General features: G+C 55.5%; 1 protein-coding gene across 1 annotated transcript; it reads right to left on the reverse strand.

The window, feature by feature from the left end:
• Nucleotides 1-11697: 11697 nt before the first annotated feature.
• On the reverse strand, nt 11698-22802 carry INKA2 (inka box actin regulator 2). Its single transcript, XM_058819569.1, has 2 exons — nt 22764-22802; nt 11698-13387 (listed from the first exon to the last, which is right to left on the reverse strand). Exons 1-2 carry the CDS (start codon nt 22797-22799, stop codon nt 12479-12481), a joined length of 945 nt encoding a protein of 314 aa, XP_058675552.1. The 5' UTR covers nt 22800-22802; the 3' UTR covers nt 11698-12478.
• Nucleotides 22803-23628: the final 826 nt, after the last annotated feature.

The following is a 23628-nucleotide window of genomic DNA, read 5'->3' on the forward strand; positions in this document are numbered from 1 at the left end:
AAACGGGACTGGATGCAAACATCTGGATGATGTGGAAACATCTGCCTCCTGACCAGAGCAGTCACTTCAGCTGCTTCTCTTCAAGGCACCCCTGCAGCTCCTTTTTCAGAGCAGCAGAAGCACCACCGTGTTGGCAGGTTGGTATCTGTCTGAAATGTAAAATATTTTAGCAATAAAGTAATTTCAGTGAACGTGGTGGTTGCTGCACGTCTCTGTATAAACTGGGGCACAGAGTAGGGTGTGCGTGGGCTGAGTGAGGATGATGAGGATGAGGATGAGGATGAGGAGGGCGGGGAGCGCTCCCGAGCCCGGGCTGCCGCTAGATGGGAGTGTGGGAGAGGCGCAGGCTGGGAAGGCTCCGCTGCCATCGCCGCTCTAATTCGGGATATTTGCAGCCTTCCCGCCCCTCTCCTTCCCCTCTGCCTCCCACGAGCCGCTCGTTTTCTCACTGGGTAAAAAATAAAAGTTCTTCTTTAATGGATTTTAGCGCAATAGCTGCAGTCCTGCCCCGGAGAGCCAGGTCAGACAGGAAGGTCCTGAAGCACTTGGTGGTTAATGTCTGACTGGTTAAAAACAACTTAACTGCAGAGTGTCCTAAAGAAAGGGGGAAAGAAAAACCTCCCACAAGTCCCAGGCTTCTGCTTCTGACCAGAACCCAGCCGAGCACAGAACATTTTGCTGAGAGCAAAGGGACACATTTAAAATGTCCCTGGAGCCACCCAGCTCCTCTGTGAGCTGTGCACAATTCCCCCAAAGCAATGCGCAGCTCTCACTCCAGCCTGGGTTTGTCATTTTTAGTGTTTTCTGAAGGTTATTTGAAGTGATGTTTTCCCTCCCTCCCGTGTTGGATGGAATGGTCCCAGTGTGGATGGAATGGTCCCAACATGGATGGAATGGTCCCAATGTGGATGGAATGGTCCCAGTGTGGATGGAATGGTCCCAATGTGGATGGAATGGTCCCAGTGTAGATGGAATGGTCCCAGTGTGGATGGAATGGTCCCAGTGTGGATGGAATGGTCCCAGTGTGGATGGAATGGTCCCAGTGTGGATGGAATGGTCCCAACGTGGATGGAATGGTCCCAACGTGGATGGAATGGTCCCAGTGTGGATGGAATGGTCCCAGTGTAGATGGAATAGTCCCAGTGTGGATGGAATGGTCCCAACATGGATGGAATGGTCCCAACATGGATGGAATGGTCCCAACGTGGATGGAATGGTCCCAACGTGGATGGAATGGTCCCAACATGGATGGAATGGTCCCAGTGTGGGTGGAATGGTCCCAGTGTGGATGGAATGATCCCAGTGTGGATGGAATGGTCCCAATGTGGATGGAATGGTCCCAGTGTGGATGGAATGGTCCCAACATGGATGGAATGGTCCCAGTGTGGATGGAATGGTCCCAACATGGATGGAATGGTCCCAGTGTGGGTGGAATGGTCCCAGTGTGGATGGAATGGTCCCAATGTGGATGGAATGGTCCCAGTGTGGATGGAATGGTCCCAGTGTGGATGGAATGGTCCCAGTGTGGGTGGAATGGTCCCAGTGTGGATGGAATGGTCCCAGTGTAGATGGAATAGTCCCAGTGTGGATGGAATGGTCCCAACATGGATGGAATGGTCCCAACATGGATGGAATGGTCCCAGTGTGGATGGAATGGTCCCAGTGTAGATGGAATAGTCCCAGTGTGGATGGAATGGTCCCAACATGGATGGAATGGTCCCAGTGTGGGTGGAATGGTCCCAATGTGGGTGGAATGGTCCCAGTGTGGGTGGAATGGTCCCAATGTGGGTGGAATGGTCCCAGTGTGGGTGGAATGGTCCCAACATGGATGGAATGGTCCCAGTGTGGGTGGAATGGTCCCAATGTGGATGGAATGATCCTAGTGTGGGTGGAATGGTCCCACAGGTCCTGCCCCTCTGGGAAGGTTTAATTGCAGGTTCTGGTGCTGACCCAGGGAGTGGCAGGGAGGTTTCCCAGGCTGCTCAAATGCAGGTTTGTTCTGCAGGCTCTGAGCTGCATTCCTGCCATTGCAGTGGCTGTGGACATCCTGCATCCTGCAGCCACCAGGGAAACTTGAAAACTCACATTAAATTCACCATTAACCTTTGCGAAATCACCAAAACAAATTAATGTGTTCTTTATTTTGCCAGGACCAGGCACTGAGCAATGGAATTGGGTTTTCCTGAGGCCCAGGTGCCACTTGGTGAATAACCAGCATGTGCCAGCCCTGCTGGCTGGGGCTGGGCATCCTTCCCATGCCCCTGGCTGGGGCTGGGCTCTGGCACTGCTTTCCCTGCAGCAGCTGGTCACTGCTCTGGCTTTCAGCCACAGCTCTGTCTTTCCTCCTGGAAGGAAACTCCCCAAATTTGGAGACAAACGCTGTGCAGGAGGAGGGAGAGGAGCAGCACTGGGGGGCTCTGGGCTCAGTAGCCCCCCACCAGGGTTCATTGCCAGTGCTGCAGCCTGCCAGCAGCCCTGGCACAGCTCTGCCCCTGGGGCTGAGCCCTCCTATCCCAGGGAAATGGGGAAATTGTGTTTGTGCTGTCCTGGGACTGAAACAGCCTCTTGTCCTCCCTCTGCAGGAGGCTGCACACAAGGGTTTTTCCTGCTGTGGTGGGACCCCATCACCCACGTTCTCCTGGATCCTCTGTCCCCATCTGCAGCAGGATGCTCTGCAGGGGCAGCAGCACCAGAGGAGGCTGAAGTCACCTAACAGAGGGTTTGGAGCAGTGGGGAGCAGAGCTGGAACTGCAGCCCTGTCCTGGCTGGGCCCGGCCAGCCCTGGATGGAGCCCTGGGGACCCAGGGACAGCTCAGCCCAGCCCACGCCCGGCCCTGCCCGAGGTCAGACAGCCCTGGCATTTCCCTGATGCCCCAGCCCAGATGGGGCTGGCACGGAGGCGGCGCGGGGCACAAGGAGCCCTTGTGCAGCAGGGAGGGAAGGAGGGAGGGAGGATGCTCTGAGTGCCCAGCCCGGGCCAGCTGCTGCCAGAGCCACCAACAAAGCACAAATTCAGCGGGGAGCAGCTCCTGGGCTGGGCAGGGACATTGGAGCTGTTTGGGACTCTGGAGCTTTTTCGGGCCCTGGATCGTGCCCGCCCGGCTCAGGGACACTGCTGGTGTCTCCCAGCTCTGATTTCCAGGAGTTTTCCAGCCAAGAAACCCAAAAAGGCCCTGGCTCTCCTCCAGAACCACCCAAGGAGAGCAGCAGCCCCAGCCCAGCCCTCTGCCCATGGAGGTGACCCCTAAGGTGCCTTTTCCCTGCAGGTGTTTTGCACAGAAATCCAGTTCCTTTTGGGGAGCTGAGTGAGAGGAGCAGTGCTGCAGCTCTGCTGCCCCCTCCCTCCAGGCTGCCCCAAATCCTGGGGTAAATTGGCCCCAGCTCCCCTGCACCCTGACTCTCCCTGCCCCTGGTTCCAGCTGTGACATTCTGAGGCTGCAGACATCCAGCATCCCACACCCAGCTCTCATTTAGCTTTGCAAATAAGGAGTGTCAAGCAGCTGTGTCAGTTTGGCTTAAATTCACAGGAGGAATCATTTGATTTGAAGCAGTTTATGTTATTAAATTTGACTGCACAGGAGCCCCTGCAGGATAATCCTGTATGATAAATGATGTTTGAAACGAGGGAGACCTGACACGGGCTCCAGCCCCAGATTAATCTGCAGGAGCAGGGGAAGCAAAGAGCAGGGCTGGATGTGGCAGAGCTGGATGAAGCAGGGATGGATGCAGGGCTGGATGTGGCAGGAATGGATGGGGCAGGGATGGATGCAGGGATGGACGCAGGGATGGACGCAGGGATGGATGCAGGGCTGGATGTGGCAGGAATGGATGGGGCAGGGATGGATGCAGGGCTGGATGTGGCAGGAATGGATGGGGCAGGGATGGATGCAGGGATGGACGCAGGGATGGACGCAGGGATGGATGCAGGGCTGGATGTGGCAGGAATGGATGGGGCAGGGATGGATGCAGGGATGGACGCAGGGATGGACGCAGGGATGGATGCAGGGATGGATGGATGCAGGGATGGATGCAGGGATGGATGCAGGGATGGATGTGGCAGGGATGGATGTGGCACAATTGGATGTGGCAGATATGGATGCAGGGATGGATGCAGGGATGGATGCAGGGATGGACGCAGGGATGGATGCAGGGATGGATGTGGCACAATTGGATGTGGCAGATATGGATGCAGGGATGGATGCAGGGATGGATGCAGGGATGGATGTGGCAGGGATGGATGTGGCACAATTGGATGTGGCAGGGGCAGCTGGCACAGCTGGGACAGCTCCCTGCCAGCCTGGGCAGGAAGAGCACCTGGGTTCCCTCGCCCTGATCAGCAGCCAACAGGCAGCTTTGGGCCCTTTCCTTCTGGAACAATCAGCGTTCAGGGCTCCACTGAGAAGGATTTGGTGTGAGATAAGCCTCCCAGAGCGGGGCTGAGGTAATCATTGAATGAGTGAGGTGGTGAATGAGGCACGGTGAGTCACAGCAAAAGCTGCTCTGGGGCAGCAGGAGGAGGCTCCTGGGTGTCTCCCCTGCTGCCTGGTGGGACTGAGCCCCTGGGGCTGCCAGGGGCAGAATTTGGGGGGTAAAGGCAGGGATGGAGCCCTCTGGGGCTGTGCCAGGGCTGGAGTCCCCAGGTCCTGCTGCTGCTGAGGGTGCTGGGCTCAGGCTGGGCTCCTCCTGCTCTGGAGCTCCTCAGGTTGGGATTATGCCCCACCTGTGCCAGGGCTGGAGCTGCCAGGGCAGAGCAGGGAGGGAGGGACAACAGCCAGCATGGTTTTCATTTTCTTTATTGCAGCTGACCGAGAGGCTCACAGGCCATCACGGGGCCCTCCAAGGCAGACTCATTTCAGGTGCAACGTGGATCCACATCACCAATCATCCAAAAGATAAGCTGAGGGCCATGGCTTGGAGATGGGATGATGGGAGAGTAGCAGGTTGGGAGTTCTTGGGACAGATTTAAAAATTAGCAGATGGAAAAGCAATCTTCTCCAAGGGCCTCTTAGGACAGCTAAAGGGAGCGGCTCTACTTTTGATGGCAGCTTTCAGGTGGGCAGTGCAGAACAGCTCCGGTCTGTGTCGTGTTGTCCAGTGTTCTGTGTTCCCTAGTGTGTCTTTGGGGTCCCTTTTGCCTTCTCCCCTCGAGGCCCTCACCACAAGCATGATGTGTCGTGTTTAATGTCCCCCCTGTTTGTCACGTTCCAAAGGTGCCGTAAAGCGCGACTGTCGTAAAAGGTGCCGTAAAGCACAACTGTCGTAAAGACGGCCGTAAAGCACGACTGTCGTAAAGACGGCCGTAAAGCACGACTGTCGTAAAAAAAAAGTGCCGTAAAGTGCGACTGTCGTAAAACCGGCCGTAAAGCGCGACTGTCGTAAAGACGGCCGTAAAGCACGACTGTCGTAAAAAAGTGCCATAAAGCTCGACTGTCGTAAAATCGGCCATAAAGCGCGACTGTCGTAAAAGGTGCCGTAAAGCACGACTGTCGTAAAACCGGCCGTAAAGCGCGACTGTTTTAAAAGGTGCCCAAGACCATCCCATGGATTTATTTGCCACTGGCTGCTGTGGGTTTAGGCTCCTGACAGTCTCGGGGCTGTGCTGTTGCCATCTCGTGTCCCTTCTGCTGGATTTCCCTCTTTAATTTTTCACCAGTTTGTTTGGTTCTGCTCCCAGCAGAGGCAGCTCCACGGGAAGGAGAAGAAATCGAGTGTTTATTTTTAGAGAGTGCCAGAAGAGTTCAACCCAAGGCAAATTCAATTACTTCAGGTTGTGCACAGCCCTCGGAGAGGCTGCAGAGGATTCGTTTCCAAAGGGGAAATGCCCAAACCCAGCATGATGAGGTGTGAGGGTGAGAGCACAGGGAGCTGTTTGAGCAGCCCTGCCCAGCCTCAAGAGGAGGAAAGGCCCGATACAGACAATTGAAACCAGCAATAAAACGGCACCAGGAGATCCATGGATGGATTTTTCTTCAACACGCTCATGGCCCCAACAAGTGCACATGTCCTGGGTATAAATAGCAGCTGCCCAGGCTTGCTTAATCATCCCATTGTTGCTCTATAATATTAATTAAACATTCCTTTGGGATTGTTTGCATCCTAATTAAGCAGGGGGACTTACAAAAGAACAGCAAAGAAACCAAACAAGTGCGTGCTGGGGGTGCAATTTCACTGAACCATGTGCAACTGTGGTTAAAAAAAACATGAAAATGGCAGGGCTGGGGGTGAAAGCATTTTTAGAGCCACCAGTGCTGGGGACTGTTTGATCAACGGTGCTGGGGACCAGGAGCGGCTCCGGGATCTTGGGGAGGGAAGCCCGGAGTGCAGGTGACAATATTGTACTGAGGGGGACAATATTGTATCAATCACAGGTGACAATATTGTATATCACGGATGACAATATTGTACTGTGGGTGACAATATTGTACTGCGGGTGACAATATTGTACTGTGGGGGACAATATTGTATTATACCACAGGTGACAAAATTGTATCATATCACAGGTGGCAATATCATATTGCAGGTGACAATATCGTATTGTGGATCACAATATCTTATCATGGGTGACAATATTCTATCAATCACAGGTGACAATATGGTATTGTGGGTGACAATATCATACCGCAGGTGACAATATTGTACTGTGGGGTACAATATCATATTTGTGGGTGACAATACTGTACTGCAGGTGACAATATCGTACTGTGAGTGACAATATTGTATTTCAGGTGACAATAGCGTACCATGGGTGACAATATCGTATCACAGGTGACACTATCATATCATGGATCACCCCAGCTCCCTGAGGAGCCGTTCTCAAGGGACAGGTCTCCAGATCCTTCTGGCCTGGGAGCCTGGGCTCATCTCCCCTCCCTCCCTCCTCTGGCACAGACTCCAGCACATTGTTCCCCGCTCAGACTCATGCACCCTGCAGGGATGTGCTGTGAATTACTTCCCAAATTATGTGAGTAATTAAAATCAATGAGAGGGTATCCTGTTAAATAACGTAATTAGATGAGCACAGCAGCAAGATGAGTGCAATGGTGGTTTTGTTCTCCTGCCTGGAGACAGCTTTTAACTCTTTCCCTCTTGGCTCTCCCCTGGGTCATGCCAGGAAAACGCCTCCCCTGCTTCCCTCAGAGCTCCTTCCATCCCGGGGCTGTCCTTCCCCACAGTCCCCATCCCTGGTTATTGGGGGACGCTGGCAATGCCCCAAAGCTGAGGGCTACAAACACCTGACCCTCTGTGAGCACAGAACTGCCCTTGGATCCCTGTTAATCCAGAGCTGGGAGAGGACATAGGGCCCTCCTGCCCTGAGCTGGGCATGGAGCCCCACAGATGGAAATGGGATTGTCTGAGGTGCAGAGGAACTGTCTGAGCCATCCCTGCAGGTCCAGGCAGTTCCCATTGCCCACTCCAGGTCCCCATGCACAAACAGCACCTTTCCTATGGCACAGAGGCTTCGGGGCTGCCCTAATTCCAGCGAAACGGAATGGCTGAGGAACCCAAGTGCTGAGAGCTGTTCTGGTTCCACCTCTGCTTCCTGTAGGGCAGGAGGAGCTCCAGCCCATTGAGACACTCGTGGGGAGCTCTCTCCTCCAGCCTGGAGTGCTGAGAGCTCCTGGGGGCTCGGGGAAGGGTGGAGGCATCTGCCCAGATGGCTCTCACTGCAGGAATGGGATCTAAATAATTAATTTATAGTACAGTGTTCAGGCCCTCGCTGTGTTCCAGAGGAAAGGCTGCAAGTCCTTCACCTGGGGGTTGTTTTCTCCTGCTGTGATGCACGCAGAGATGAGGGGCTCTGTGTCCTGTGAGCCTTCAGCTCCTCTGTGATTCCCAGGGCTGTCACATGGAATTGTCCCATGAAATCACACCATGGCAAAGGAGCTGAACTCTGCTGGGGACAATCCCCGGCGTGGGGACACCAGGACCCCTCCCCTGGAGGGGCTGCAGGGTGAGAGGCTGCTCTGGGGGGATTTCAGCACTCAGAGCCTGGTGGAGCAGGCTGGTGCAGGGTGCAGGAGGAAGGGGCAGGTTTGGCTGTCTGAGGTGCCTTATCCCCTCCATCTCTGGGTGATTTACAGCTGCCATAAAACCCCTGCTGAAGGAGGACTTTTGCTCCACTTTCCTGGCAGTGCAGCTTATCTCCAGAGAATTTCCCAACACTCTGGAGCTGCAAACAGAATGTTTCTCCCATTCCTCTTAGGAATAAATAGGAATATCTCTGTTATTTGCCTCTCTAAGCCATATATTCCATGCAAAGCTCTGACCATGCTGCCAACAGCGTCACATCAGCCCCACCTTTGGAAAGCAGGTGAGCAGCACACAGAGAGTCCCCTCTTGGATGATGCCAAATGCAGAGGAGCCAGCCTCTCCTCTTTCAGGCAGAGCTCCATTCAGGGCACAGGAAACCCAGCACAAAGCCGGCCCTGAATGGTTTCCACACCATTAGCATGAGCACATGCAGATCAGGCAGCTGCAGCACCAACGCCTGGCTGCCTGCCCTGGGTGTGAGCCCCACAATTGTCTGGAGCAGAGGGAGCCTGGAGGAGGGGAAAGCTCTGAGCAGGTACCTGGGGAGAGCTGCAGCATGCTGTGGGTTGGAAAGCACCCTAAACATGCCCTAATTCCAGTCCCTGGGCAGGGACACTGCCACTGCCCCAGTTCCTGGCCTTGGGCACTGCCAGGGACCCACAGCTGCTCTGGGCACCTGTGCCAGGGCCTCGCTCCCTCACAGGGAGGAATTGCATCCCAGTATCCCGTCTAACGCTGCTCTGCTCCAGTTTAGGGCCCCTGCCATCCCAATATCCCATCTAACGCTGCTCTGCTCCAGTTTAGGGCCCCTGCCATCCCAATATCCCGTCTAACGCTGCTCTGTTCCAGTTTAAAGCCCCTGCCATCCCAATATCCCGTCTAACGCTGCTCTGTTCCAGTTTAAAGCCCCTGCCATCCCAATATCCCATCTAACGCTGCTCTGTTCCAGTTTAAAGCCCCTGCCATCCCAATATCCTGTCTAATGCTGCTCTGCTCCAGTTTAGGGCCCCTGCCATCCCAGTATCCCGTCTAACGCTGCTCTGCTCCAGTTTAGGGCCCCTGCCATCCCAGTATCCCGTCTAACGCTGCTCTGTTCCAGTTTAAAGCCCCTGCCATCCCAATATCCTGTCTAATGCTGCTCTGCTCCAGTTTAGGGCCCCTGCCATCCCAATATCCCATCTAACGCTGCTCTGTTCCAGTTTAAAGCCCCTGCCATCCCAATATCCTGTCTAATGCTGCTCTGCTCCAGTTTAGGGCCCCTGCCATCCCAGTATCCCGTCTAACGCTGCTCTGCTCCAGTTTAAAGCTCCTGCCATCCCAATATCCCATCTAACGCTGCTCTGCTCCAGTTTAAAGCCCCTGCCTGTCCTGCCCCTGCACAAATAGCAAACAGCAAACACAAACACTCCCGAGGGCACCCAGCCGTGTTTCCCTCTCCCCCTGCCCTGCAGCAGCCCAAGCAGCCCCATCTCATTGTCAGAGGAATAAGCTGTGAAATGGGTTTGGAAATCAAGGCTCTTTAATTACAGGCACATTTGGGAGCCTTCTGGAGGCCATCTGGCCGGAGAGCAGGGTGTGGGCTCCAGCAAGGGAAAGCCCAGGGAGCAGCACCAGCTCCTGCAAAAGCACTCCATTAACACTAAGAGCTAAATCCTCTCTTGCCATCAGGCCATATGGGCCCGAGCAGCACTCATCCACCCATCCATCCATCCATCCATCCCAGGGCTGTGCAGCTGCAGGGCTGGGTGCCTGGGAGCCCTGGGTGTGCTGCTCACCCAGCCCTGGGCTGAGGCTGACCAGGGATTTCCATAAATCCCAAGGCTGACCAGAGATTTCCAGAGATCCCAGTGCCCAGGCTGCCCTGGCTGTGCTGCTCACCCAGCCCTTGGCTCAGCCTGACCAGGGATTTCCATAAACCCCAGTGCTGACCAGAATCTCCATAAATCCCAGTGCTGACCAGAATCTCCATAAATCCCAGTGCTGACCAGAATCTCCATAAACCCCAGTGCTGACCAGAGATTTCCATAAACCCCAACGCTGCCCCTGCCATCGCTGCCCGCCCAGGCAGGCCCATGGGGAGCCTCCTCCTCCTCCTCCCATTACTGCCCCGTGTCTGGGATTAGCCACTCACTCCTATCAGCCATGCAGAACGCAGCCAGGGCCTCCTCACACGCTGCCATTGTGCTAATTAGCTGGGTTTCATACTCAATAATGGAGAAAAATTTCGTGGCAGTTTCATGAAGGGAAAAAAGAGGAACAAAAGCCATTATAATTTCAGGAAAAGTCCCTGGAGAGGTGAAATGGTAATTCACAAATCCAACTCTGATCTATTAGCAGATCCTGCTCTGGAGAGTAAATTAGGGAGGATGTCTGGCTTGGGTGATATTCTTCATTATTTGAATGTCTATAAAGAATATTTATGAAATATTTTTTTCTCTTAAGAACTTTGAGATGCAGCTGCATCTTCTTGCTATTTCCAAACGTTTGAAGCCTAGCCCACACTGGATTTGTCACTGCAAACACCCTGGAAAATCCTATTTTAATGCAAAGCCGCTCCTCTCTCTGGAAAACTCCTTCTCTTTGGTGACCCTCTGGAAAGGATAGGGGAGGTAACAAACAGGACGAACTGCTGATAAAAGAGGAGGAAAACAAAATGCTTCCCAAGCAGCCTCTCAGCATTCAGAGAAAGGAGAAAGGGGGAAGCAGCAGCCCTGGAGCCCACGAGGAGGAAGGACAAAGCCTGCTCAGGTTCCTGCAGCAGTGCTGAGCTCGGGGGCTGCCCTGCTCCTCTCCTTGTATGGGCACAAGCACGGCCTGCCTTGTGCCTATATTTAATTTGCAAAGCAGAACAAGAATTCTGCCTGTGCTGTGCCGGCCTCAGCCTGGGGAAGCTCAGCAGGAGCAGAGCTGGGTGTTTAAAATAAAGAAACAAAGGAACAAAATGTAAACAACGGTTATCTGCTGCTGCCGAGTGCAACAGGTGCATCTGGGATTGGCCCATGTTGGATGTTTGTAATTAATGGCCAATCACAGTCAGCTGGCTTGGATACAGAGCCCGAGCCACAAATCTTTGTTATCATTCCTTCTATTCTATTCTTAGCTAGTCTTCTGATGAAACCTTTTCCTCTATTGTTTTCATATAGTTTTAATGTAATATATATCATAAAATAATAAATCAGCCTTGTGAAACATGGAGTCAGATCCTCGTCTCTTCCCTCATCCAAGAAACCCTGTGAACACGGTCACACTCCCCATGGCTGAGCCAGCATCCCTGTCCCCTGTGCCCCTCTCCAGCCAGCTCTGGGGCTCTTCCCTTGGCAGCAGCCTCTCCCCAAACCCCAAACCCCTGCCCGTGTCCCTGCTGGGGGGCAGAAGGGATGGGGAGGGATGGGGAGGCTGCAGGAGCCCTGCAGGCTCAGGCTGAGCAGGGGCTCACTCTGCAGCAGTGCTGGCACCCTGGCAGGGAGCTGTGCCAGGATTTACAACCTCTCCTGCAATGGAAGCTCCCCACACTGCCCAGCCCCAGGTGGGAACAGCCAGGGAACCCCCACAGTGAGAGAACAGAGCCAGGGTGTCCCAGAGCAGAGTGAGACAATCCCACTTTATTGGAACTCTCAGAGAGTCGGACGCTGAAGAACTTGGTTCTGTCACAGCAGGGTTTGTACAACAGCAACAGGAACACAACAGGAGATGGGGCACTGAACTTTGCATCTGGAGAAAATCCAACCATGAACTTCAGCAGCGCTGTACCTGCAACAATCCACAGGGACAAGGGGAAGGGGCAAACCCACCGAGACCCCCGGTCACAAACCCCCTGTAAGGAGCCTGGTGCCCCCTGGTTGGACTGGCAGGGGAGGGAGAGATGCTGGCAGGGCACCAGGGACACAGTTTAAGGGGAAACTCCCCCAAAGCTGGGGGTCTGGCCCCCACTCAGCAATTGTTCAAGTCTTATAAATTCAAACATATTTCTTTCCATTTAAATAACAAGTGCTTCAGGTACAAGGCTTGGGATGCCTGGTTTGTAACCCAGTTTCAAGTGCACACAAGCAGGAATAGATTTTTTAAACAAAACTATATATATATATATATATATATATATTTGCACACGCATACACACACATGCACACTGTGGATTTTGTGCTGCACCATTGAGCTGGAGATGATGGAATGGGCCTGGCACCAGGAGCTGCTCACCTGTGGCACCACTCACCCTAAAGCTGCTAAAGATCTGCATTATTTTTGCCAGTACTGGTCCCCAAAGGTCTCCCCAGGTGGAGCTGCTGCTCAGGCAGTCCCTGCAGCTGGAGTTGTGCAGAAAATTCCGTGTGCAGCATTTCTGCAGGATCCTCTCTTGTCAGAGTCCCTGAGCAGGTGGGCGGCCTCCAGCTGGCGGTGGGTGTGGAGATGCTGGGCAGAGCAGAGCTGTGAGAGGCTGGGCAGAGCAGGCTCACACCCACACGGCCGTGTTGATGTCAAACCCTGCCTGGCTGTAGTCTCTGGGCTCGGGCACTTTCCTGGTGCCCACCTTGGGGAGCTCACCACGGCCCTCTGCCCGTGGGCACCTCTCTGCCTTGCTGTGGTGGCTCTGCAGGTTCCCGTGCAGGGGCAGGTAAAACGTGCCCTTGAGTTTGCTGATCTTTTTGGACCTCTTGGAGATGTGGGGCTGTTTGTCCTCGGGAGGGAGCCAGCAAGGCTTCTCCTTGAGCAGCCTGTCGCGGTCCGGCCGCACGCTGCGCAGGAACTTCTTGAAGATGTTGGTGGTGAGGGAGAACTTCCTGCAGAGCTCCTGGGACCTGCTCAGGGACAGGGAGGCCTCGCCCTTGTCGCCCTTCTTGTCCAGCTCGGGCAGGTCCAGCCAGTTGCCCACCAGGTCCGCGAAGATGTTGTCGCCCAGCACCAGCGGCTGCCGGTTCCTGCTCTGCGACATCAGGGACGAGGTCCAGTCGTGGCCATCGTCACAGCCCGGGCACTCCTGGCACGGTGGCCACGCCCCAGCCGTGCCCTGGCCCGGCTCCGGTGCCCGGGGCGCTGAGGAGGGTCCCTTAGGGGGGCACACGCCGTCCCTGCAGAGGCTCTGCGAGGAGCAGGGGCTGTCCCGGGGCTGGTGGCTCTCTGGGGAAGCAGCAGGCTGGCACAGGCCGGCTGGCTGCGGCACAGGACACGCCAGGGACGGGGGGCAGCGTCCCTGGGTGTCCCCCAGCCCCGTCCCCGTGCCGCTCCTGCAGCAGTGGCGCTGCTCCGAGAGCTCCAGGTGCTCCAGGGCCGTCTGCACCTGCAGCAGCTTCAGCTCCTGCAGGGCGCCCATCATGCAGTTCATCTGCTCGTGCAGCCCGTCACCCACCTCCTTCATGGACAGCTGTGGGGGAGAGCACAGCGGGTCAGGGTCTCCAGGGTCAGGGTCCCCAGCAGTGTCCCCATGGGTCAGGGTCCCCAGGGTCAGGGTCCCCAGCAGTGTCCCCATGGGTCAGGGTCCCCAGCAGTGTCCCCATGGGTCAGGGTCCCCAGGGTCAGGGTCCCCAGCAGTGTCCCCATGGGTCAGGGTCCCCAGGGTCAGGGTCCCCAGCAGTGTCCCCATGGGTCAGGGTCCCCAGCAGTGTCCCCAGGGCAGCAGAGCAGGGCTGAGCAGCTCGCTGGGCCATGCCCTTCCTCCTGGCCACCTCTGCCATCCATCCCACCTGCACTGCACCCACTTCAGCCAACAGCACTCCGATTCTCCTTAGATTTCTCTAGGAGCGTCCCTCTAGGATTAAGAGGAGCTGACAGAAGTGGATTGTTTGACCTGACAACAAAAATAAAGAGTTTGGGTTCCCATTAATTGCTTGGCAGGCAGAAGCCCAAGGTGTAGAACTATGAATGGGTTTGGCTGCTGCCAGTTTTAGAATGTTCTCGTGCTTTTGAGTCCATTGTGCCCTGCCGCCAGCTGAAATCAGGAGCCAGAACAGAGCCCTGCTTCCTCACCTGAAGTGCTCAAGTAGATTAAAAATAAACCCCAGGAAGAATTAAATTGTTACTCCATAACCCATCTCCAGCCCTCAATGCCCTCAGCACAGGCCCCTCTCGCTAGAGGACAATCAAAGACATTTCAATGCACTGGAAATTTTGCACAGAACAACCAACAAACTCCAGGATTACTTACATTCAAGCAGGAATTCTCTGATTCCCAGGCTAGGACCTTTAGTAGCAGTTCTGCTTCGTCCCTGAACCTCACTACAAAGATTGAACTTTCTTCACCAGGCTTAAAATAAGCAAGTTATTCTCCAGAGCTTCCCAGCTCCCCCTTTATTCGCTCTGCTGCTTTCTCTCTCTCCTGCAGGATCTGGATCGTATTCCCAAAGCAGCACCAGGAAACACACGGGCTCCACTTCCCAACAGCTGCCATGAGTCATTTTTAGCAGGAGGGGAGTGGGGCTGGCAGGGCTGCAGCGAGGCCGTGTCACTTCACTCTGCTGAGGGGTTTGCAGAGATTACCCCGTCCAGGCAGCTCCAGCCTACGCTGTCACCAGCCCTCTAAAAAGCTCATCACCATTTCTTGTACAGATCTCAAGATTAGGGTGAAAAGGGCCAGCTTTTTCTGTTATTCTTATGTTCAGCTTTACATTAGCAAGCTTTATTTCCTACATCTCCTTCATTTTACCCAAGCTGGCTCAATTACTCGCTCTATTTCCATCTCTGTACGTGGAGCTGAGCAGTGAGGAAGAGCAGCCATCAGAGAATTGTGACAGCCCAGCTCTCCAAGGGGAAACTGCTCCACAGTTTCTGACCACAAATCCCATGTCAAACCCCAGAACCTGGAACTAAACTCACCAGCAGGTTACAGACATTTTTCAGAGTTTTCCTCTCAAGGAACTTGTTTATCACCCAGAATGAGCACACAACTACAAAGACACAGAAAACCTGTGCTCAGCTTCCTGATTTCACAACCCAGAGCCTCCAGCTATGGCGTTTCTTAGCATCAGCAAATAAACTCCTGCTGCAGAGGTGCAAATAATGTCCCAACTGCATCCTCACCGTGTCCCTGTTCCCACCCCGAGCTGGGGCCAGCCTCAGAGAGAACTGCACCTTACCTCTCCAGATTGCTGAGATGCTGCTCGTCCTAACCCTCCTTGCCTTATTAATGGCAGTCTGGTTTATCTGGGGCTTTGGAAAAAGCTGGATTTGGAGCCAGCCTGGCCCCTCATTGGCCATTCCCACCAAATCCCCCGGGCAGTAATCGCGCCCTGGGGAGCGCGGGGTCCTGCCCTGGACGGGGCTCCTCCAGCCCCCCTGGCACCTGCCCGGCAATTCCCCAGCCCCAGGGAACTGCCCCGGGCCCCCGGGAACTGCCCCGGGCTGGGGCAGCTCTGCAGGGCTCAGCCAGGCCAGCCCCGGGAGCATTAACCCTTCCTGGGCAGTGTGGGCAGTGCTGCTCACAGGCAGAGCCAGCTGCCCCACAGGAACAGACAGAGGAACAGACTGAGCCCAAAGGCAGCACCTCTCCTCCTGAACCAAGCACCTGGGGCTGCCAAAGCTGGGCCAGCACCAGCCTGGGCAGCTGAACTGCTGGAGAGAAGAGGAGATGTTCTCCTGTGAATGAGTGGGGGTCCTGGGCTGAGCCCTGGCAGCACAGCAGAGGAGAGGGGGCTTTGGGCTGTGCCCCCTTGGTTCCCTGCCCTGGGAGGGGCAATCCCACCCTCCAGCCCCTCCAGCAATGTGAACCCCGCCAGCAGCGACCGAGCTCTCAACATCGCGAGCCTTCCAACCCTGCGGGCAAACACTTTTGTAATTTTGGGTTGTGCAAGCTAGAAAATGAGGCAAACCAACCCGCTCTGCTTTATCTCCCGCTCTTCTCGGTGTCTGCTCAGTGTTGTACAGAATGGAGAGAGAGGGAAGCCCAGCCCAGGGTGAAGTCACTGCCTGGTGACCAAACAGCCCGCGGGGCTTGGATTCCATCCACCTGCAATTAACAGCACTCACCTTGGAGAGAAAATTCTGGAGGGAAAATAAACCTGCCCCCGTGTCTCACTGCCAGCCTCTCCTCCTTGCCAAGATCTCAGCTCTCCCAAGTCCAGACTGGCTTCTCTGAGGCTCTCCAGAAAAAGAACAATGTCCCAGGGAGGAGAGATCCCCTCCCTGGCAGAGGGTCAGGACTGAACTGCCTGCTCTGTGACAAGAAAAAGGGATTCTGCAAAAAATTCAGCAGATTGGGCTGGAAATCAAATGGATGCCCTGCTGGAGGTGGTGGGAACTCCAGGCTGAAGGGACAGCCCTCACTGGCTCTGGGTCACACACTTCATGCACAAGGAACTCAGATTTGTGTCCCCAGGTGTCTCACCTGAGACACTCAGCCTTTCAACACAAGTGGTGGTTTGGCTTCTCTGCTTCCAAAAAAGCCCTCTTAGAACCAGGACAGCTTGCAGATACCCAAATCTAGCTCTATACACCAGTTAAAAATCAGATGCCTCAAATTGGATCTCATTATCCCTGAGACTTTTGCAATCCCTAAAAATTGGCATGAAAAATTTGGTGCCTAATTCTGCACAAGCCAACTCATGCCTTTTGAAGCAAGACAAGTACTCACAGGGCTGTGCTCCCCTTCGGTGCCTGGGACTGGGGTGTGCTGGGAGAGGTTCCTTCTGCAGCTCTGAGGTGTTACCTGGCTCTCCTCCTGTGCAGGTGGGAGCCAGCTCTGCCTCAGTGCTCCTCAGAGCAAGGCTCATTCACACTGCAGACACCCCAAGCACTGAGAACTGAAGCGCAAAACTCAAAATTTCACTTTCAAATGACCGTCAGGGAATATTCAACATGGGGGGAACCAAAGCAAAGCTGCCAGAGCTCATACACAGAGTGGTTTCTGCACTGGCAGTGCCCCATCCTGAGCAGCAAAGCACAACTGCTTTGGAAGCCACCCTGTCCATGATCTCCTCACCCCAAACAATAACCCACAACTGCTTTGGAAGCCACCCTGTCCATGATCTCCTCACCCCAAACAATAACCCACAACTGCTTTACCCAGCTGGTGAATCACTGATCTCCACCACTGATTCACAGAACCTGGCCCAAGGAACCTTCTCCAGCAGTTACTGGCATTTCATCAACCCCAAACACCTGAGATCCACAAACAAGGGAGATTTTCCTTCCCCTTCCCAGGTAAATCAGTAACCTTTCCCAGCCCCTTTGGGAACTGGTGCTCTCCTGTTACACCTCCCTTCTCTGAGCTCTCAGGATCAGTTCCAGCCCATCTCCTGCAGCCACAGCCCTGCATCCCCAGCTCGGTGCTGCTGATGGAAAGGAAAAGCCCAGAGCTGGGAAGAAGAGCCCTGAGTGTGTTTGTCACAACGAGGAGGAAGACAGATGTGCAGCTCTTAGGAAAAAGAAATGCACACAGAGGAAGTTATTGCTAAGAGGACAGGAAAGAACAAATGGCAAATAGTTCTTAATAATAGTTCTGATGGGCAACAGAGGCAGCACCAAACAATTGGTATTTAAAGCAGATGACATAAGAGAGACTGAAATTATTTTAGAACTGCTGAGCTGACCATATTGTTTCTGTGTTTCCCTTTGGGTCAGTAACTGGATTAATCTCCTGCAAGCCTGCAGTTGTGGCTGGCCATGGCCTTGCTGCCCACTAGAGCTCACACACAGCTCTCCCCAGCCCCTCGTTCCACCTTTCTTTTCCTTCCCCTGGAGCATGCCAAGGGCCTGCAGCTGTCCTTCAGTCCTTGCATTTTATCACAATAATTTCAAGTCTCTCTTTTACCTATTCCCAGGGTAGGTGTGCGTGGGATGCTGACTGTGAGCTCACAGTTTATCTGAAAGAGGAAGGATGCTGAAACTGAACCTGAGACTCCCCCTCATAACAATTTCAACAGACCCCAAGCAGATGTTAACCATGACAGATGTGGCTCACACCACTCCATTACCCACCTTCCTTCCCACTGCAAGGATATTGTTTGTGCTTCCCAGTCACACTCCCTGTGCTTAAAGGCAAATCAGAAAAATCAATTCTCCTCAACCAGGATAAAAATGGGCCAAAAATAACTCCAAACTTGAGATTTCGCTCACAGCCCAAGGAGAAGAGAGACCACTGGCCACTGAAGATGATGGTTAGAAGTGTCAGTTCTCAGCACAGACCTGCTGTCCTGGGAATCTGCTCTTTAACATTCCTGATTATGTGAAACTGGTAGTCTGAAAAATCCACCCTCATCTTTAGGTGGCTGCTCTGGAAATAACCCAGAGGCCAAACCTGTGACTGCCTTCTGTCCCCAGTTAAACACGACAGGACATCTGCTGCCAAGTCACTCCTTTGCACCATCCCCTCAGGAACACCAAGGGATGAGATCTGTGACACCACCCACCCTCCTGCTCTGCCTCCAGCAGCAGGGTGAGGTCACCCAAAAAGGGACCTGCATCGCCTGGAGCTGCCTGTTCCCATCACCCAAAAAGGGCCCTGCATCACCTGGAGCTGCCTGTTCCCATCACCCAAAAAGGGCCCTGCATCACCTGGAGCTGCCTGTTCCCATCACCCAAAAAGGGCCCTGCATCACCTGGAGCTGCCTGTTCCCATCACCCAAAAAGGGCTCTGCATCCCTGGGACCTGCATCCCTGGGACCTGCATCACCTGGAGCTGCCTGTTCCCACCTGCTGCAGCTGCAGCAGTGGCCCTGGGCCCTCGGGGCTGTCCCTGGTGCCTGGCACACTGCACAGCACCCGCGCTGCCCCTGCAGAGAGAGCAGGATGCAAACACAGCACAACCCTCGGAGCGCGACACAGTTACCGGAATAGGACCTGGTGTCAGACAAAGAGGAAAAATAATTGGCTGTATTTGCAGCCGGACCCAATGTTCTATTCCTGCAGGATATTCATAGCAAGAAACACTGTCTACCAGGACATAAATTAATGTAAGAAGGGAGTCAGACTCATCAAACTCAGTAATTCGATGCGTTTATGACAAATGTGCAGGAAGAACATTAGAAGTTCCAGTCAGAGTGGTGACTGAAATACTTTTCCTCCCAGAAGAAAGCAACAGAAAGCCCAGATATATCCTGGATTCATCTGCCAGACCAAAACATGCCAAGCGAGGTTACAAGCACAGCCAAGTAAGGTTACAGGCACAGCTAACACGGCTGTGCCCCCTGGCCTGTTACACCACACATACCCCACATGCCAGATGAATCTGCCCCATGGACTCAGCAGTCCCAGACACAAAACAAGGATTTATTCCACCTGCAGAGAGCCCCATGCCCCATCCCACAGTCCATGGGTGGTGCTGGGCACATCAGTTCAAGCTGTCCTGCTGTCTGAGGGTGCAGCAGGCACTGCCATGTGCAGCACAGAAATAAACTCCTCTCTGCCAATTCCCCAGCCAGACAGCTCCTGCTGAACCTGAGCCTTCAGCTGAGATAACTCTGTGACAGCTCTGCTGTGCCTCAGGACAACGCCTGCAGATCCCAAATGCACCAAAGGGCGCTGAGGATGGGGATAAAGGGCAGGAACAGCACGCAGATCCCAAATGCACCAAAGGGCTCTGAGGATGGGGATAAAGGGCAGGAACAGCACGCAGATCCCAAATGCACCAAAGGGCGCTGAGGATGGGGATAAAGGGCAGGAATGGCACCCTCCCAAGCTCTGGGGCACATTTCACAAGTGCCAGGGGAGGACAGATGACAGGAGTGCAGGAGCACAGCCTATTATTCCATCACCAGAGCTGGAAACCAGCACGTTCCCAGCAGCCACAGTGCACCCACGAAGCCCAGGGGCTCCCAGAGCAGAAAAGGTCTCACGCATTTCCTGCAGCCGAGGTGCAGAGAGCTGGCACAGCCCTGGGAAAGCTGCCCGGGCCGAGGGTGTCCTGCTCCCAGGGATGAATGGCTGTGTCAGCCGAGGCTCCCCAGCACTGCTGTGGAAGCTTCTGAATGGATTCCAATCAAAGGGACACCACACATGCCAGAAACGATCAGCTTACAATGGGAAGCAGGCGGCTGCAGCGGGAGAGCTCTCCCCACTGACTGAAAGGGGTCAGATTGATCCTGGGCAGCCCTGGCACAGCTTTCCCACAGGAAACGGGGAGAGCAGGGCAGTGCCCCACTGGCTGCCTTGCCTGGCACAGCTCACACAGGTGACACAGGGGGGCCCCCAGCCAAACACACCAGCCATTAAATGTGGTTTTAGTAAACAAAGCAAGGGAAAGGAAAAACAGAGCTGGAATCCTCCTGTCTCACACTGCTGGGGGATTGAGTGGCACTGGAAGATAGCCTTTCCTTGGGAACTGGGAGCTGTGCCAACATCCACTATTTTCTGAGAAAATCTCCTCAAAACTGGCCAAAAGTCTGGTTTGCCACACCAGAGGCTGCCTGCACTGAGACAAACTGAACTTCTGCTAATGGGACAGTCTCTAACCCTGCCTTGTGACACTGAGCAGCCCTAGAAAGCCTGGCTGGTCACCGAGGGAAGTTCTGCAGAATCTCCCTGCACAGCAGGGCTGCTCCTTGGCCACAGCACAGCCTGGTGTGTTCCTAAATGCATGGGATGCCCAGAGCTGGACTCCCCTGCACCCACTCCGGTGGCCAAAGCCATTCTCACATTCCTGCCCATGTCCTGTGGCTCTGGAGCAGCCCAGGCTGGCAGGAGCTGCCCCGCAGCGAGGCAGAGGCAGAGGCAGAGCAGCAGCTCCCCAGCCCAGCTCCAGTGCCCAGGGTGCAGATGGGCCCAGCTGTCCCCGGGCTGCTCGCTGCCCTCCACAGAAACACTGCTCTGTTTCCATTCCGGGCTGCGGGGACACGAGGGATTCTGACAGGCTGGGATTGCTCCGGGCAGCGCCGAGGGGTTCCAGTGCTGCAGCTCCCACCGGCCCTGCAGCTGGAGGAGGAGGAGGAGGAGGAGGAGGAGGGCCCAGGCCTGTCCAGCTGCACCCTGCGGATGTCCCCAGAGCCGCTCACACCACGCTGGGATCACCCGTGTGAAAGGAAGTCCTGAACAACAAAACCCGGGCTGTGCGAGGGGAACTAATGGGGCTGGTGAAAACCCAATGTACAGAGACACGGGCTGCTCCCAGCAGAGTCACAGAGACACGGGCTGCTCCTAGCAGAGTCACAGCTCGCCCAGCTCAAGGTGACAACTGCCCCTTCCCAGGCTCCAACTGCCCCTTCCCAGGTACCAACTGCCCCTTCCCAGGTACCAACTGCCCCTTCCCAGGCTCCAACTGCCCCTTCCCAGGCTCCAACTGCCCCTTCCCAGGCACCAACTGCCCCTTCCCAGGCTCCAACTGCCCCTTCCCAGGTACCAACTGCCCCTTCCCAGGCTCCAACTGCCCCTTCCCAGGTACCAACTGCCCCTTCCCAGGTACCAACTGCCCCTTCCCAGGGCTTCAAGCCAAGCATATGCAGATTTATGTCAGGCTAAGTCATGGTTTATTCATATAATAAAAACTGTTGCATTTTTATAATTAAAAAAAATAAATTCCTGCATTATAGCAAGGACTGAACAAAGCCAGAATTTTCTCATTTAAAGTAATTTTTTCTGGCTTTCACATTAAATGTGAGGGATGACCTTTTCTGTTGAATATATTGACTCTTCAGAAGTTGTATTTTGCACTACAGAACAGGCATGTTTCAGACTCAGAGGTGCAATGTTTAGACTCCTCTACAAAAATACTGCTCCGATAACAAAACTGATTTGGTCAGAAGACAAAACACAGATTTAGGAACCTTATTCTTAGGATGTTCTTCTGGAAGCTATTCCTTCTCCCAGCTCAGATTTTCAAGGGCTGCCAGATTATTCTGTACATGCCCCGGTTGGCAGTTTGCATTTCATTCATCACACCCAGGGTACAGCACACCAGTGACTCCCATTCTCCTTTGTTTTAGTTTGTCTTTCACCTCCTGTGTTTGCTGGGGAAGCACTGGGAACGGCAGCGGGTTAAATGTCACTGCTGCCACGTTTATGGGGAGCAAAAGGCACTGCCCCAGCCGTGTTTCACACGGCACCGGGATGTGGAGCAGCGCGGGGCTCTCCAGCCCCGGTTCTGCCCTGGGCACAGCTGGAGCTTCGCCCGCTCCTCAGGGACAGGGTCACGCACACAGAGTGATTCTGCAATGCACGGGGAGCACGAACCCGGCTGGAATCACCTCCCTCCAGTCCATGCCGGGAGCTTCTCTCATTCGGAAACTTCACCCAGCCGTTCTCGCTCTGCCTTGTCTTCCCCTTTTGTTCTCATTATCCATTTATCAGGATAATAACGCAGACTCCGAGCCAGCCCCGCTGGAGCCCTATTTTGGGAAGGATCGGTTCCTGCTGCCCAGCCCCGCAGGAACAGATTGCTGTGCTCTGCAGCCCCAGAGCACAGCAATCCCCTCGGGCTGCTGGACAAGCCCCGGCAAGCCCCGGGACCGGGGCTACCCCGAGCAGGAGCGGCGGGAGGGCGAAAACACCGCTCCTTTCTCACAAAGGCTTTTCTATTAAACAAGTACTTTCACAGGCTACCGGAGGTGCCAGCGCGCTCCCTTTAGATCCTTCCGACTCACAGAAAGTTGTTCCAATCCATCTCTGCGGCTGCTTCCCTGATTTCTGACCTGTGCGGGCAGCTGGTCCCTAAAGCCCCCGCACGGCCCCGCCGCGGTTTCTCTGACAGACGGACGGACCCCGACCCATAACCGGGACCTGCCTCTGCTCACGGGGATGGGGATGGCACCGGGACCAAGACCCATAAGCGGGCCCCCCAAAGCCGCCCCGCGGGTGCCCCGACTCCCGGCCCTTACCAGCTCCTGCCGCAGGCGCCGCAGGTGCTGCTCCATGGCCCGGCTGGGCGCGGGGCCGCGGCGGGAGGGGAGGAGCGGGGGCAGTCCGGTGTCCGGGGGGCGGCTCCTGGAAGCTGTCCGGTGTCTGTCCCGTGTCTGTCCCGTGTCTGTCCGCGGCTCTCCGGCGGGGCAGGGCACAGGGCGCGGGGCGGGCGCAGCGCGGCGGCGGCGGCGGGGCCGCGTGTGCGGGCGGCGGGGCGGGGGCGGCCGCATCCCCCGGCCCGGCCCCGGCGGCCGCGGCGCTGCTGGAGGCGGCGGCCGCTCCTCCCGGGCCGGCCCCGCGCCCCGCCCGTCCCCCGCTCCCCGCTCCCCGCTCCCCGCTCCCCGCTCCCCGCTCCCCGCTCCCCGCTCCCCGCTCCCCGCCGAAGTTGGCGCTGGAGTTTGCGGCGCTCGGCGCTCCGCACGTCGCTCCGCGGGCGCGGACCACCCCGCCGAAAGCGCGGATTAACCTACATGGCCTTAATCGGGAGAAACTGCAAAGCCACCCGGCTGCGGTGTCCCCGTTCCGTCCTCACCGCGGGCTGTGCCCGGGCAGCGCGGGGGACATGGCGGGGCCCCGGGCCGGGACAGGAACACATGGACCGGGCCGGGAGAGGGACACACGGACCGGGCCGGGACACCGACACACGGACCGGGACAGACAGGGACACACGGACCGGGACAGACAGGGACACACGGACCGGGCCGGGACACCGACACACGGACCGGGACAGACAGGGACACACGGACCGGGCCGGGACACCGACACACGGACCAGGACAGACAGGGACACACGGACCGGGCCGGGACACCGACACACGGACCAGATGCGCCCTGCGCCAGGCCA

The sequence above is a fragment of the Ammospiza caudacuta genome, chromosome 24 (assembly GCF_027887145.1).
Source record: "Ammospiza caudacuta isolate bAmmCau1 chromosome 24, bAmmCau1.pri, whole genome shotgun sequence".
NCBI classification, from domain to species: Eukaryota; Metazoa; Chordata; class Aves; order Passeriformes; family Passerellidae; genus Ammospiza; species Ammospiza caudacuta.

Coding starts and splice junctions, on each gene's coding strand:
- INKA2 (XM_058819569.1), bottom strand. CDS start 22,799: ATGGAGCAGCACCTGCGGCGCCTGCGGCAGGAGCTG. Junction 13,388..22,763: donor GGCGCCTGCGGCAGGAGCTG/GTAAGGGCCGGG, acceptor TCTCCCCCACAG/CTGTCCATGAAGGAGGTGGG.